The sequence below is a fragment of the Palaemon carinicauda genome, chromosome 15 (assembly GCF_036898095.1).
Source record: "Palaemon carinicauda isolate YSFRI2023 chromosome 15, ASM3689809v2, whole genome shotgun sequence".
Classification (NCBI taxonomy): Eukaryota; Metazoa; Arthropoda; class Malacostraca; order Decapoda; family Palaemonidae; genus Palaemon; species Palaemon carinicauda.
Genome location: NC_090739.1, coordinates 63,508,215 through 63,526,036, shown reverse-complemented (window position 1 = coordinate 63,526,036; position 17,822 = coordinate 63,508,215). Strand labels below are relative to the sequence as shown.

At 34.2% G+C, this 17,822-nt stretch overlaps 2 protein-coding genes across 2 annotated transcripts in view; both read right to left on the bottom strand.

The window, feature by feature from the left end:
* Positions 1-7,577, bottom strand: part of LOC137654643 (sodium/potassium-transporting ATPase subunit beta-like) — a 100,486-nt gene extending 92,909 nt beyond the window's left edge. Inside the window, exon 1 of the mRNA XM_068388454.1 lies at positions 7,511-7,577. Coding sequence (XP_068244555.1) covers positions 7,511-7,562 — 52 coding nt within the window. The 5' untranslated portion in view covers positions 7,563-7,577. The remainder of the gene's footprint in view (positions 1-7,510) is intronic.
* Positions 7,578-13,629: 6,052 nt separating this feature from the next.
* Positions 13,630-17,822, bottom strand: part of LOC137654642 (sentrin-specific protease 1-like) — a 153,304-nt gene continuing 149,111 nt past the window's right edge. The window contains 1 exon segment of the mRNA XM_068388448.1: positions 13,630-16,229. Within this exon segment, the coding sequence (XP_068244549.1) occupies positions 16,071-16,229 (159 nt within the window). The 3' untranslated portion in view covers positions 13,630-16,070.

Here is a 17,822-nt window from a genome sequence, read left to right as displayed (position 1 = left end):
AAAGGGAAAATGAACCGTAATCAGAGAGAAGAATCCAATGTAATACTGCCTGCTCAGTCAAAGTACCCAATAACTCTCTAGCGGTAGTATCACAACGGGTGGCTGGTGCCCTGGCCAACCTACTACCTAAAGTAGACATTGTCAATGCACAGATCTGGATGTTGAAGAGCCAACGTCCTTGGTCTACTTACAATCATACTGTACTTTGAATTTAGTTTTAACTTAATGCTAATACACAAGAACAGGTTTACAGTTAAAAGAATATACCGGATTACATTTTTCTATTCTTTCTTTCTTATTACAAATCATATCAATAAATAATTTGCTTTTAGCTTCACTGATTTCCATATGAAACCAGTAAATTGAAATTCCATGCGTATACTTACACACATTACCAATTATGCCAACTTATTTCAACTGGAAAAAATATCCATTTGAGTGCAATGGATATAACCCTTTCTTAGTTTAATCGTAGATAGAGAAACAAATCTCGTATAGTGCATTGCTTCAGGTTAGATTTCAATCCAGTACGAATAACAAAACAGGACACAATGTTTGTATGGCTTTGTCTAAACGACATTATTTATAGGGATTATATATCAAAGGTTAAAAATCCAGGCTGATCCATACACAACAATAGATCAACGTCATTTGCAGCAATTGTTCCACAACTTTAAACGACTGATTGATCACAGTGGTATTTATATATTTTTTTAGTTTTACCAATGTGCGTATCCTTTTTTAATTTTGAATAAATACAGCATCGATAATAGCAGTTTATTTTTTGTATTATTCTTATAACGGAGACTATTATCCTTTATTGGACATTCCCAGCGTTTCACGTTCCAACGGACAATAACCAGTCTTATGGTGCATTAACATACGCCTATGTTCTTTGAATATCTAAAGAGCTCATGACGAATGCAGCGAGTGTTGGTGGATGAAAGTGAGACACGGGGTTGGGGCAGGTGATTGGTTGGAACGCCCAGAGACCCAGACTGGTCGATATGGCGTTGACATGAAAAGACCAGTTCATACCGCAAGGTTCTGATAAATTAATTTAAGCTTTCTAGTGAATATTAATCAACAATCCGGCAAAGGTGTTTAAATTGCAGCATATTATAATGATTTGTTGCATAATAATACTGCTTGATACACTATATGAATGTGATCTCTTTTTTTTTTCTTTCTTTTTGGAGATTTTGATGAAAACCGCGGGATTAGGAAAGGTAACAATTCAGGTCACACGGCCCTTGTCTCGTCTCAAAATCATTGATTTCCAATCGTTAGTATTTGGAGCACGTTTTCTTTTTATTCATCCAGTTTACCTGACATTTACTTTTTTGGGAAAACAGTGTATTCATTAGCATACCAAACGATTATAAATGTAGACATTTTTATAAATGTGATTTTTTATCAACATGCATTTGCGTACGCTAAAAGTGGGCCTAGCTTCGGCCAAAATGAAAAAGAAAGTGAAGTTTATCCTTTGAGTTACGCATGTATAAACACCAACGCTATCTGATATTAATAATAATTAACAATTCCACAGCTTTCCCCAGTTTAGTATATGTATATATTTCGAGATGTCACGTCACAGAGTGTGGGGTGAACAGGAGATTGGAAGCAGAGATACAAACTTCCTGAAGAGCTGTTACGTGTCTAAGATGATAAAAATACCTCTCCGTTCTTCCTTCTTTCTTAATTCTATTGGACACGGGAAATTCCAATAATTCTTGGAAGTAGATTCCAGTTCGATTTTTTTTTAATTGTATGCCTCTATATCTTTACAGTAGTATTTTCGAATTCTGAAATGCTCATAATGTGAACGGAGAGGAAAGAAAATAAAGGCGCTTACAAAACTGAGTTATACGATATTTTTTCCTAGTTGTGACACACCAGTCCGCATCTTGAAACCAAGCAGGTTATATGAGGCAGGAAGTTCTACATTAATAAATTATTGATATAATATACCTATCACATTAGCCTACGTCCGTAGTAAATTGAGAGCGCGGTTTCATTTTATTAGAAAACAATACCGTGATTATTTTTCCCAAAGGCATCACCAAATTTAAGCACCAAAAACTATGCTTCGTCCAGTATGAAAATCAACGTCTTTTCAATTTCTTTGCTCTAGCAACCATATCCAAAATTACATTTCAGACACTTTCCTTAGTTGCCTTGTGTTTGTGGCAAAGGGATCTAAAAGGCCAAATGCTATTGTTATCATTAGCATTATTAAAATTGAAGCTATATCAAATGAGTAAATATTGATAAGAATAAAATAATAAATAAAAAGCCTTATTCACTAACAAAGAAATTGTACCAATGTTGATAACATTGCCAAGAATACTTTAAGTGCAATATGATTACGATTATTTTAATCCCGAATGAGCCAAAATAAATCACAAACAAGGAACGGCTACAATGTGATATGAGCATGAACTTGTTTCCCAAGGCAAGGGTGAGTCCCACGTCAAACCTTACTTTTGTTCGGGCTTGCGGAATTAGGACAACCGTAGGTCTCATGGTAGAACACGACGGAAGAAAGCATTGTAAGTTACTGCCGTCTTTTGCCTAATAATTATAATAATAATAATAATAATAATAATAATAATAATAATAATAATAATAATAATAATTATAATTATTATTAATATTATTATTATCATCATCATCATCTGTTGCAAGGATACAATAACGCTGAACACTGAAATCGATGCAGAGAGAGAGAGAGAGAGAGAGAGAGAGAGAGAGAGAGAGAGAGAGAGAGAGAGAGAGAGAGAGAGGGGGGGGGGGCAAACCAGACAAGGCGGCCGTGCATAACCTTGAAGCAATGATCATTGCCCACGAGAGACAATACATCCTCAGATTTCTTAAGCCACGAAAGCACCTCTGCTCGTTCATATGTCAACTGACCCTGCCTGGAAATAGCTGAAGTTTCTAAATTGTAACAGTGTTACTCTATCTTTATATAGTTTCCCATAATAGGATTGCTTACTTAAAAACTAAAATATCTACTCAAATATTCATCTTCTAGTTGCTTATCAGGTGTGAACCCAAAATCTAATATAATTTCTTTAATAAGAATAGTACGCTATGCTTGAAGCTAATAAATGCAGTGTGACAAAATAACCTATAAGAATTTAAGTTTCCCATCAATCCCTCCATTTTCTATCATTTAGTTATATGGCGTCATCTCAGCAAGATTTTACTTATCTTTTCCTTTACTTCGGACATCATTCAAACCAAAGTCCTTTAAATATAGTTATTTAAATGAACTTAATTCCAACCATAGAAATGCCAAACAGCCGTTGAAGCATGGCATGTCTGTGTCAGAAACCCACTTTTATATCAGACCATTTACTTACACGTAATCTACAATTTAAGTTTATTGCTAGGCTTCTATGAAAAAATTTTTGTTAATATATAATCAATCTTCAGCAGAATATTAACTGTTCTTCAAAATTACCTTCTTAAAACAAGTCTGTTTATCATGCTACATCCCCTACAGACTTCTATTGTAGCTCTGCCACTACTGTAGCAAGACTTTAACCATCTTAACTGTGCCACAACAAACGCATAATCACTACATCCTCTGCGACTAAGCCCGCTTTGCTCTTCTCCTTTCAGTCGTTGTTTTGTCTGTCATGCATACTCACTATAACTCCTCTCGTATACTTTCCTAGATCTATTGAAAAACGTTTTACACTTTAAATTCTTGCACTGTCACCCTTCTCTTTAAACAAACTAACACTCCTTTAGAAAGTTTCATCACACACACACACATATATATATATATATATATATATATATATATACATATATATATATATATATATATATATATATATATATATATATATATATATATATATATATATATATAGGTATATAGTTTATATTGTGTGTATTCATTTGTACACAATCAATTATTACGGTATAAAACTGCACGAGCTCTACATTCTGTGCACATCATTGAACCAGAATATTTTTGTCATATCTTATTCTGCAACATTACAGTAAGCTTGAAAAGGAAAATTACAATACCAGTCCATACTAACACCAAGTCCCTTGAAACATTTGCCGTTACTACAACACGCCAACCAAGCAACATTCCATGAACTAGTTCAAGTATCAATCGTATTCCTTGCCCACAAGAATGTTTGCACAAGGACTAAATATTGAAAGTTTCCATCTCATATACGAAGACAATGGTTGGATGTCAATGGTAATGTGGGTTTTGTGGCGGTAAACAAAATTATTTTGCTTTGGTGAAGCCTTCCACGACCTATATACACTAAAGTTTTCGTTCTATTGTGCAAAGAAACCTTGGAATTTCAGTCAATGTCGATGTATTAATTACGAGTTTAACCATCAACTATGTTCTATATAGGATTTATTACAATCTCCTTACACATCAGATCGTATAATGCACGGTTAATGTGCACACGAATTCTGGCATAATTTTTTATTTGCATGAAAATAAATAAATGGCGATTCCGATTTACGACCATTCTCTACAATAAATGCATTACAAAGCTAGATTTTTCTACAATGCCTATACACAAGAGCTTTATGCAGGACTACAATTCATATCTGACCGAATATAATCAATACATTTTTCTTCAGTCTAAGAACACCAAATGGGCAACTCTTCCGTGCCAACAATCTGTCACGCACGTATACAGTAAACGCGCGCGAGCGGGAAATCAACAGAAGAAGAAGAAGAAGAAGAGGGGGGGGGAGGAGGAGGAGGAGGAGGAGGAGGAGGAGGAGGAGGAGGAGGAGGAGGAAATCATCAGTATAATTTCTAGAAAAAAAAAACAATATTACATTAAATATATATTCTACATTAAATGTAATGACAATGAGTCTGTGACCATCTTGTATTTGTCGCCATACGTTACCCGACAGTTTCACAGGGATACGGATATCTAAGAAACATTGGAAGTAAAATTTTAGTCTGAGCCTTTAAGGAGTGATAGTCGATAAAAGAGTGGTGGTCGCATGCTAAACGTTAAGATATGTTCCTGGGTCACGAATACGACACACGCATGTCTAATTATGTGTTTGGCCTGAACCTGAAAATTCAACCAAAACGGGGACATATTTTTTGGAAGAGGTCCCCTCATTTTATTGCTATTATACGTACAAAATCTAATGATACGAACAAGGAAACATATGCTTGCCTAAACGATATTCATGTATGAGAATATTATGGAATGATCATATATACGAGGGGAAAAGTAATACTAAATATAGATAAAAATATTAATCATTTGCAGGATGTAAATATGTAAAGCTTATAATAAATGATGGATCGACAAATAAGACTAGGAAAGATTAAAAAACACATCAATCCTTTTTTGCTAGCATTCAAATATTAAACACATACGCGCACCCTCTCCCTGACAAATACAAAATTTTCACTTTTAAACATCGTCTTTTCATTAGTGACTCATATTTATCATTAGATATTTACATGAACTTGGTTCAACTTGATTATTTACGTTAAGTTTTCTAATAATATGTGAGCCGTTTGGTATGTAGGCTTCATGGCAAATCATGATTGAATATCTATGTTACTGTTTGAAAATCCTCGAACTTGCACAGCTAAGCAACCAAATTAGAAATGGAGAAAGTAAGAACGTAATACTTTAATTCAAATATTGTAATTGTAAAAAAAAAATCAGTACAGACTGGGTATGTGTAATTAATTGTGATTCAAAATTATAAAGAAAATGTATAGGGAAAGTACAGACTGATCGATTGAGTTTGAGTTCACCCCGAGTAACGGAAATAACAAAATTCTAGCAAAACCATGGAATGCAACTTAATAATGTCTACAGACACAGCAATAAAATGTCCTGTAGTACCATGCAAAGTAATAATAGTGTACAATTTACGGACTGTACACTACACGTATAGGAAATGTAAAGCAACGTGAAGAAATAAATCGATAGCCTACTGTTCTGAAGAATTAGCAGAAAGTTTGCCAATTCAAAATACCGATAACTCCTCTAAGATATTTCATAATTTTCCAAATTGGAAACAAGCAGATGAGAAAATAATCAACATTGTACGAATAAAGAATGATACAAACCTTGCCATACTTTCTTTGTCTTAGAATTGTTTGCGATCTGTTCGAATTGTGCGTCAACAGCAAACATGCGATCATGTTATGAAAAGAATGTCTTCTTAAACAGTACGCTTGTAAACATCTGATTACGAAAATGAGGCCCGATGAAAATGAAATGTTTAATAAACTTAGGATTTAAGGCCGTGTGGCCAAGCGTTAGGACCAGGGAGGTCCTTTAGAGTTCTGGTGTAGATAAAAGGAAACCGGGAGATATCTTAGCGGCTATTATACGGGTGAATTTTCATGCAGCAAATGCAGTTCATCAAGTAGTAGTATTAAAAGATTGCCCAGCCAATACTGCTGGACACGGGCTTTTGCGTTGGCAGCCCGTCCCAGTTCATCAATCATATTCCAATGAAAACTATTACACTGCCGTCGCACCTTGCAATGTGTTTGGAGTCAGAAATAAAGTCTCATATATGTGTTGTGTATGGCAAAACCCCTGACAAATATAAAAGAACGCTATTTCTTTTTTTTTTTTTTTGAATGGATGAATTTTGTCATAAAATGTCTCCCAGAATTCAAATTCTATTTGGTAGAATGAAAAGCTTAAAGGGGTCCAAAAGTGAAGATAAAAAGTCAAAACTTTCAAATGTTGATCTATCAACAAGTGTTTTTGATTATATAAAGAGTGAAAAGGATAAGTCATATGACTGTGAGGATTTCCATTGAAAAATAAAATTACAGAAAAAGGAATATCAACCAAAGCAAGATTAGATGATTTTTTTGTGTGTGTAAAAGATGAGTTCAATTACTTTTAATAGGTAAATATGAGAGGTATTCTCATGGGTTTAAAACCACTACATTCCCTGCAAATACAACTAACTTTCCCTAGTGACATTCACTATTCAGCCCACGGTTTCAAAAGGCGGGGAAGGGGGGGGGGGGGGGGTTTATTCTCGTTAACATGCAGTGCACAGTGTTTAATAAAAGCATGCACAACATATATAAGGGAAATTTCTTGAAATTGTTTAGCTAGAGGTTATTTCCAACCTTACATTTAACGCAGCTTTAATTTAGGACAATTTACCAAGTAATTCAATCACATATGTATTCAATACTTAGGAAACTTTTTCTCGTGATGCCATTTTTACTGTTTTACATAGATATCATAGATACTTGCCAAAAGACAAAAATATTGGATCGAATCTATGAATTTGGGCTACATAGCCAGGGGCTGTGAGAACACTCAGCGCCAAATTAAACTACTGTAACCTAGTATTAGTAGGTATTGCAGTCTGAACTAAAACTTACACGAGATTCGACAACAAAATGAAACGTAAATCTAGGTAAAGTTGATGGGTATAAGTAAATAGCCTAGAGCTAATAGACAAACGAACGCTGCAAATACCCTTATGTAATACTTACAGTTCACCGAAAAAGGTGCACAAATGGCACTAAATAAGCACACTCCCGACATGGAAACAAAGTAAACAAACACAAAGAGAGTTGTTTTGATTTTATTGAGTGGAATCTCTGCCGAGAGTGGTCAGAGTTGACACATTTAAGAAAGGTAATGTTTCTTTAATTAGTTTACCATAACTTGTGTTTTTGTCCAACTTTTTGCACCAAACTTTGAATGTGTTTAATTTTTGGGTTCTTTAGTTTGAATTTTCTAAAAAAAAAAAAAAAAAAAATAGAGTTCAATATATAATTGAAAAATGCATTCATGTTCAAGGGACTTGTACTTTTTTTCTTACTTAACATCATAAGATCAACAACATTAATTGGGATTTTTTCTTTTTTTAGTTGTCTTCACTCTTTTGTGTAAGAGCCTGACAAGATACAAGATTATGTTCTTAGTCGAAAGGTCCACCATTTTATTTTTGTGACCGCAAATTTTACTTGATGGTGTGTGTGCATTTGGTTTTTGTTCGATTCCATGATGGTACATGATCAGTTTTGTCTTCCTGTTGATTCTGCATTTCTATAGTTACTGGTGACAATGTTTGTCAATTTGCGCCATTTTCCCCATGGATTTTGTTTTTGCATGAAAGATTTTCTACTGTATTAAGAATCGAAATACTTTTCCTTTCAACTCTGCAGTCCTTACTTGTTTCAATTTTTTTATTCAATATATATGTTTTAAAAATAATACACTGGACAGAATTTTGTCTAAAACAACTTCTAACCCATTGAGGGAACCATGTTTAACATTGTCATTTTTTTTATGTCATTCCAAAGAGAAAAAGGATCACCCAAGTCTTAGCCCTCATCTGGGGATTCTGAACTGGCGTTAGAAGGTAACCCACCTAAGGTAGAGGCCAGTGGCATGGTGAGAAATCACTACCTAATAATTATGGGTGATTACCCATCAAAGAACAAACCAACCGAACATTACTTACCTTCATTCATACCGTGTAAAGACTAAGTAATAAGCACAGTTGGATAATAGGACTCTTGTAGAATTAGATATCAATCTGGAAATTTATGCCGACATAACAGGTCAAAGAAGACATTCCTTTGGATTTAAGGTAGAGGATTGGATTTGTCGAATTTTGGCCATAGGAAAGCCATTCAGCAATAAGGAATAACAGGGAAAACCCCATAGCAGTGGCAGCATGAGGCAAAAGTAAAAAGAAGCTGAAGAGCAAGATGGAAGAAAGCAACACACCACTCATGTTTCTAAGGCAGAGGGCAAAGGAAAATAACTCTTCCTCCAATTGTAAGGAGGAACAAAAGTTCACAATTTTTTTTTTTCATTTAGTAACAAGGACCCCTCTTTCACTCTACATTAGAGAGTAGTGGTTGTCATTCAAGGGCTTGCTATTATGATAAGGGCAAAGACAGTTCCAAGTCTTCTCCCTGCATGAGTGGAATCTTGTCAGGGAGAAAGAATCTTTTTGAAAGCTGATTATTCCAATTTTATCAGAATGCCTCTTTCTATATATATATATATATATATATATATATATATATATATATATGTGTGTGTGTGTGTGTGTGTGTGTGTGTGTGTGTGTGTACAGTGGTACCTCAGGAATTGAACTTGATTTGTTCCAAAACAGTGTTCAAACCCCAAAATTGAATGGAAATAGCATTAATTGGTCCCTCACCCAAGAATGTTTCTATTGTAATTTTCCATAAAGCATACCATATTAGAAAACAGTACAGTGCATAAAAGGACATAGCATAAAGAATAAGAATAATAAATGAACATTTAAGGAGTAAATTAACATTGAACTTGACCTGTACTAAGGAGAGTGGGTCTTGAAAAGCCATTGATCTTAGTAAATCATAAAACTCATAAATAGATGTCGAAATCAATCTTTAAGCCCATGCTATGGCCATTTAATACACCTTTTCAGACAAATTGTAATACTTGACCCATTGACCTTCAAAATAACCTTCTAGTAAAGCGCACAATCACGTTCATAAGTGATGGAACTGTGTACTTATTTACTTTTATTATCATTCACAAGTGATATATATATATATATATATATATATATATATATATATATATATATATATATATATATATATAATGTTTGTGTGTATGTGTATTTATTTGTGTTTAGGAGCTATTTTTTATGAAATTATTTTTTAAATATAAGAGCAAATCAACACATATTATGAATATATCTAATACTGTATAAAATGTAAAAAATCTTCACCGGTAAAACTTCGCCTTTTTTATATTTTGCCACAAAATAAAACAAAACATTTTGAAATGTGAATAAATTCTGGGCTGTAAATCACACTTTTCCTAAACAATATGAGAAAACTTGCTTACCTGACTCTGAGAGGTTGGCATGCCTCAAAAGCCACAAATAATGCTGTAACTTGTCAGGTGACATACAGTGACATTCGTATTTAGAGTACTTGTAACTTCTTGCTGACCTGACGTTGAGATGATGGAGCATCATGGACATCAAAGTAAATATGTGGACGGTCGTAATAGACAAAAGTTGAGAACCTCAAGAATCGGCCTAGAAAGGGACAACCACAATATTCAAGAGCAGGATAACCAGATCGTTGCTAAAGTAATTTCACAGCCTATAACAACTGGTGTGTGAAAAAAAAAAAAAACAAATCTCTTGCCTTACAGCGAGTAGGAAATTGCACAACCAATGAAGTCATCACAAAAACCCGGGTATCAAACCCTCCCTATCTCACAATCACCCAGAGCACAATCAGGATTCTGGGATAATGATGTTATATGGTGTGATGAAAAGACTTTTGCCAGGGGCAATCAGGGTGTACTCCACTGCTGGCAACTTAATAACTCAAGTAATTAATCCAGCTAGTTTTTATGTAGACTTTCTTTACTATTCCTAAGCCTACACTGAATGAATAACTACAAAATTGCTTAAATAAAATGCTTCTTGTTGCTTTCAAGGATAACAATTTAAACCTTTTAGAATTCTATCGGATTAATTCTTCATATTAATGTAAATTCCTAATTGTTGCTGAATTTCTATTTATGAATATTGGTAATATTTAGCATTGATGTTTTTCGTTAATTTGTAATAATGTATTTGTATCTTAATTTCTAGGTTCAAGAAAGAAAATGTTTAACCATCGCAGCGAAGTAGAAGAATGATCGTCAGGATTATGGGGATGGATGGCTGTATGCAGCCTAGGGGAGCTGATTTCCATTGACGAGCAATTAACCGGACAGCAATACAGTATGTAGAAATTCTTGATGGAACTTCTACTACCAGATCACTTGCCAGTCTACCTTGTCAGGGACAACTCTTCTGTTCATAGCTCATAAATTGTCAGTGAATGGTTTTGCTGAACAGAACAATGCCTTATGTATACAGTAGACTGATCTGCAAAATCTCCTGACCTAAATCAGTATGGGAATCATTAAGACTGAGATTGAGGGATGAAATAATTTTTGTCAAACGTTAGTACTGTAGATTCAATATCAAAATGGCCAAGAGGCATGATTGACAATGATGGAGGTCATGTTAAATATTAGACTTATCTTTTCTTATAAATATTAATGTTATAGGCTACAACTTAATGTATAGCCGATATCCCACCACCTCATATCTGACAAGAAGCGCTAGTAAAAACTGAAAAGAATAAACAAATTAATGACCCTAGGCATCCACTCCACAATCATCAGGCCTGATGCAAGGCGAAGACTGAAATCCTATTAACTTTACAACAATGGATGGACTAGAACCAATTGGGATAGCTGCTCACAGGCTAGAAAAGTGACCAATGGCCATCCAATGAGGTGCTGCCTAGCCCAAACGAAGGCCTGCCCAGCAGAACAACCCTCACCAGGAAGGACTAGGTAACCCTAAAAAGACCAAGGGTAAAAGTTGGCAAAACTTGAGATAACCAACAAAAATGTGGATTAGGGTCAAGACTGGCTACATCATCTCATTCCAAGACATGGTCCGGTAATTGATTACTGTAGTCTTATAGAAATTGGCACATCTGTGTTAAAGAGTCTAAGTACTAAATGTGAACCTGAATTGCCAGCCTTCTTCTGAATCCAAGATAACAATTTTTTAAATCTATCCATAACAAAGTTGGAGAGTTACTTGAAGTGTGTAAACTGTCTAGGAAGTAGAAACTTTTTCAGATTTGGTAGAATAAGAAACTTCAGAACTCACCGTAATCAATTTATTAGGGTATACGTACCTAAGAAATAAGTTAATGCAAAGACTAACGAGGCAATACTTCTTCACTTTCATTGTCTATATCTGAGTTTTCCTCTTCCTCATTTTCCTGTACCACAAGGGTGAGCTGTAAGAAAATCAGCTGATTTCTCGGTTTTTGTACCATTTGAAAAGGCATAACTGATGACCCACAGAGGACTCGTGTTGTCCTTAGATGTACTAGCACCTACATTAATCTTGGTAATGGTTTTGAGAGATAAACTAGTGGCTGAGATTCATAGAAATAACAAATATTACAGTATTAAAAAAAATTGCAGTGAATGTAAACTTTAGATGTATGAACAGAGAAATATATATTCTTTTGTCATAAGGTAATAAAAAAATTCATACTAATGTTCATTTTTGCACAGAAAAATAAAATTTTGGAGAAAATATACATAAAAAGAAATAAAATGTTACCAATTTTTGGGTTCTTAGTTATTTAGGTTTATCATCTTTCTCCAATAAAAAATATGTATTTACATTGGATGAAAAACATTGAATAGTAAAAAAATGCTGAGAGATATTGCTAGGCAAAGATTTCATCTTTCATGTTAATCATGCACAGTACATATAACCAGCCAGCTGTGACCAGCAACAATGAAGAGCTGATTCTACCTATACAATATACAAAGTGTACAATTAGAGTAATAATGTTACTCCTGATATTCAATAATTATCATTGTTGAGGATAAAATAATGTGCAACAATAATTTTACATGTTCCGCTACTCCAAAGCTATTCACAATATAACATCCTTCGTCATTATTACAATATAGACCGTTAACATTTATAACAATTTCTTTTCAGTTATTTTACCATAATCACTAATTTAACATCTGAGTAGATTACTTGATATTTATAGATAAATTTTACATCAACAGGGAAACAACTAGTGATTTAACAATTACTGTACTGTATATCATTGCAAATAATCACAAACAGGTTAGAGAGAAGAATGACAAAGACAAATGGAGAAATCACAACAGTAAACAACTCAAGTATTACTAAGTACAGTAATAGAAAACATATCAAACAAAAAGTAAACACCAAAACTCACTTATTAAATAAATGAAATCATCAATGTTTACTGTAAAAATAGATAACAAATGTGACCTGCTATATCTCTGCAGAATGTTTGAAAAGTGACAAGTTAGAAAATAGTTCCTAGTCATTAGGTGATATCACTTTCTACTGTAGTAACCTGGGAAACTCTGAGCAAACACTTATTGTACATATTGTAAAGTAATAGAGTAGATGGATTACATGTAAGAATTTGAGCAATATAGCCATTAGCATTTGTACAGGACTATCCATTATCTAATAAATTTATTGCACATCGGTAAATATACTTATTTAATGAACAAGAATGTCTTCTTATGCACCTCCATGTTTGCAAGAAAATCCTGACATTTTCATCATATAAATTACTGAGGAAAATATTTTGGTACTTGAGAGACCTGGGGGCCTTTGAGGCCATTCAGTAGGGAAAACCATGCAGTTACACTGAAATAAAAGTTAATACTGTAAAAGAAAGGAAGTGGGGAAGTGGGAATTGAGATAAAGTGGAACAAACATAGTTCTGTACAGCAAACGGAGCTAGGGGGCTGAATGTACACTGCAAAGACCCTCAAATACAGCATGCACTGATGGCACAACCTGCTACAGTGATTAGATTAGGTCTGTTGAGGTGCTATATAATTGTAAAAAGGACAAAGAATTACAATATTTTTGATGAATGAAAAAATCTAATCTATAATCCTTGTAACAAAGCAACTCTATATAGCAACCTGACTTGCTCTGAGTTTGTGTAATACAGTAGGACTTCAGATAATCCAACAAAAGGATAAAAATATCAAAGTCTATAGTATACATTTATTTTGCATCTACATACTGGTACAAAAGAGCAAAGTTAACCAGATTATAAGTTATCAAGCTACAAGAAGGTCTTGTTACTAAAACAGATATGGATCCAAGAAAATTATGGTGTACGTAGGAGGGAACTTGTTGATTAATAGCACTTATCAAATATATAAAATTCTTTTCCTTTTCATGCTGAACCCCTTTACACCTAACCACTGGTACTCCAGATGTCTTTCTATTATTGATTATACCTCTGACCAATACTGTATGAAAAGAAAAAATTGTACAAAGACGATGTTGCATAATTGAAATTAAGACAAGGTATTTCATATACTTTATTTCAAACCCTCAGGGGATCTTTTAAGTACTTGGCGTGTAATATTTATATGATAGAAAATAAACATAAGTTCAGATCCATAACTAAATTGACTGTTAATGAAAGGGTCTTAACTCATATTTATAACAGCGAAATAAAATAAACTTCCTAATTACAGTAACAGAAACAAAAACACATTAATTCAATGCATACAAACTCTACCTGTACTACTATTCTTTAGGGCTTCGTACGTAACAGTGTGGAAGAGCTTCAAATTCATATTTTATTTACCAGTTTGACAAAATTAGGAATTTAATGAAAACTAAAATATCTTTCAGTAATCTTTTTTTCCTTTTTACCTTGGAAATGTATTTTCAAAGGCTCTTATTGACACACAGGCAATCTTATCAGAGCCTGGACAAAAAAAAATTATATTTCCACAGAAATTGTTTCAAGATCATTGCATTCAACCTTGAAGGACACAAGAATTAACCAGAACATTCAAGATAGGCAAAGGGGTCCTCAGTATCACTTTTTTTACCTAAGCTATTTGCATTTGTATAGGACTATTCATTATCAAATAAATTTATTGCACATCGGTAAACATGAAAGCATGTAAATTTTATACTGTACTTATTTATTGAACAAGAATGTCTTCTTATGCACCTCCTTTTTTTTTTAAAAACCTGACATTTTCTCTAATTATAATTAAACTGCAGGTACTAAGGAAACAATGTTGGTACTTGAGAGACCTGGCACAAGACATTTTGTTTTAAGTGAGGGGTGAAAGTTGAAACAGGAAAAAGTTCAAGCTATTGTAAAGTTTCAAAGCGATCTGAAAAAAAAGTAAGAGGCAGAAAGCACTGCAGATGGCGATGGTAAGATGTTACATTAGATTTTCAATGGTTAATTGCTGCATTAAATTTTCAAAGCTGCTCTACAGCACACCGTAGGTGATCGACTATCCCCTCTACATACGGCAGCTCAAAAACAAGAGTTTACCGTTCCACTTCATACTTATTTTCAGGTTGATATGAAATTAGTATAGGTATAAAGAAAGATAAATAATAAATAAACAATCCTTATTCAGACGATAACACAATATTTGTGATTAAAAATCAAAATTAGACCCCCCTTTTCATTTCAACCTCTCAAGAGTATTCTGGTCATCATAATTTTTGTAAAAGAGAGAGAGATATGATATATATACCAGTACAAATATTTTATTGTACAGGTAAACACTAATTTGTTTTCTATGAAAAGTACATTGTTAACATCATAATGCTTTAGTATGACTTCATTTTGAACAATATCATGCAATTAGTTAATATAAATTTACAATTAGTCTAATCATATGTATCTTTAGAGTGGATCAACAACAGCTTCTTTTCCTGATATTATTACCCTCATGACATGTATACAATATATATATACAAAATTTTTGCATCTTAAATATTACTTATAAATTTGACCTACTCTATCTTTTCAAGTACTATATGCACTTGATCTGAGGGCACCATACTACAAACATGTCCAGCAGAGACCTGGATCCATACCTGATGTAGTGACAAGTTTGTACAAGTTTCAAACAAGAAAAGGCAAACTGTTTGACTAATCTGATATCAATCGAAGGCTTTGTCACAGGCAACCATTTCTCTGCCAGTATGTAAAACTTGTAAAAAACAAAATGTAGAAGTAACAGAATAATTCCGTATCAGTAAGTGCATGGTCATTTACTCTAAACCAGAACATTCTCCAACCAGCTTCAAATCTATTTTTTGTTTTGCTCTATCGTGTGGTTTTGCAGATCACTGGATTAGAAAACATGATATAGTCACAGCACAGCACAGGCAGATTCCACTTGTTTACCATTAAATGTTCTTTTGGTAACACTAACCTGTTCAGTCAATTGTAGTCTATGTTCCCTGATGATCACAACACAATACTGGGACAGGTGTACACGATTCTAATGTAATACTGAATTTAAATAACAAACTGTGATATACATAAATCATAATATACTAGACCAAAGCAGTAGCACTTGACAGAAATATCTTTGTAGTTCAAAATCATATACTTCTTATAAATGTACGACAAAATTTAGCTTTAAACCACTTTCTCTATATTACAACAATTTACCCGTAACAATCTCATATATCATTCTTCTTCTGAAGTATGGCATGTGCTGCTGATCAAAGGTTATTTTGGCATCCCTGGATAGATATTCTGCAAATTTACAAGCAAACATACCACAATCCGATCCATTCATTTGTTGCGGAATATTCTGTGGAGAAAAATAAAAATGTCATCATATGTATCTGATGATAAGGAATTTGATTTGTACTATGAACTAACGGAAATTTTCTATTTTAGTATATAAACTATAGAATATGCTATACAGGATGTCTGTTAGGTAATTAATTTCAAAGTAAAACCCTTTAAAAAAAGTCAAACCTTTTGCATAAAAAGTAAGCAATTCTAAAGTTTTTGTTTCTCTCCACAAACATAAGCTGATTTGAAATGTCACCCTCTGCAGTCTGATTTGAACTACTTAAATCATAAATAAAAAAATGTTATTTTCCTTAGTAAAATAAATTTTTGAATATACTTACCCGATGATCATGTAGCTGTCAACTCTGTTGCCCGACAGAAATCTAAGGTCGGGATACGCCAGCGATCGCTATACAGGTGGGGGTGTACACAACAGCGCCATCTGTGAGCAGGTACTCAAGTACTTCTTGTCAACAAGAACTCAATTTTCTCCTCGGTCCACTGGTTCTCTATGGGGAGGAAGGGAGGGTCCTTAAATTCATGATCATCGGGTAAGTATATTCAAAAATTTATTTTACTAAGGAAAATAACATTTTTCAATATTAATCTTACCCGATGATCATGTAGCTGATTCACACCCAGGGTGGTGGGTGGAGACCAGCATACATGTTAACATTAGAAGCTAAGTATCCCGTATTTCATTTTAGCAGTTATTCAAAATAACAAGCATAAAATAAATAAGTACCTGGTAAGGAAGACGACTTGAACAATTACTCTGCCTTTTTAAGTACGTCTTCCTTACTGAGCCTCGCGATCCTCATAGGATGCTGAGCGACTCCTAGGAGCTGAAGTATGAAGGGTTGCAACCCATACTAAAGGTCCTCATCAAAACCTCTAATCTAGGCGCTTCTCAAGAAATGATTTTGACCACCCGCCAAATCAAGTAGGATGCGAAAGGCTTCTTAGCCTTCCGGACAACCCAAAAATATTTCAAGAGAAAGATTAAAAAGGTTCTGGAATTAGGGAATTGTAGTGGTGGAGCCCCCACCACTACTGCACTCGTTGCTACGAATGGTCCCAGAGTGTAGCAGTTCTCGTAAAGAGACTGGACATTCTAAAGATAAAAGACGCGAACACTGATTAGCTTTTCCAAAAGGTTGCGTCGAATATATTTTGCAGAGATCTATTTTGTTTAAAGGTCACGGAAGTTGTGACAGCTCTAACTTCGTGTGTCCTTACCTTCAGCCAAGCTTGGTCTTCCTCATTCAGAGGGGAATGAGCTTCTCGTATTAACAGTCTGAAAATAATAGGATAAAGAATTCTCTGACATAGGCAAAGATGAATTCTTAACTGAACACCATAAAGCTTCAGACGGGCCTCGTAAAGGTTTTTAAAATAGAACTTAAGAGCTCTTACAGGACATAATACTCTTTCTAGTTCATTTCCAACCATACGATAAGTTTGGAATATCGAACGATATTGGTCAAGGCCGAGAAGGCAGCTCGTGTTTGGCTAGAAAACCAAGATGTAGAACATGTAGCCGTTTCGGATGAAAATCCGATGTTCTTGCTGAAGGCATGAATCTCACTGACTCTTTTAGCTGTGG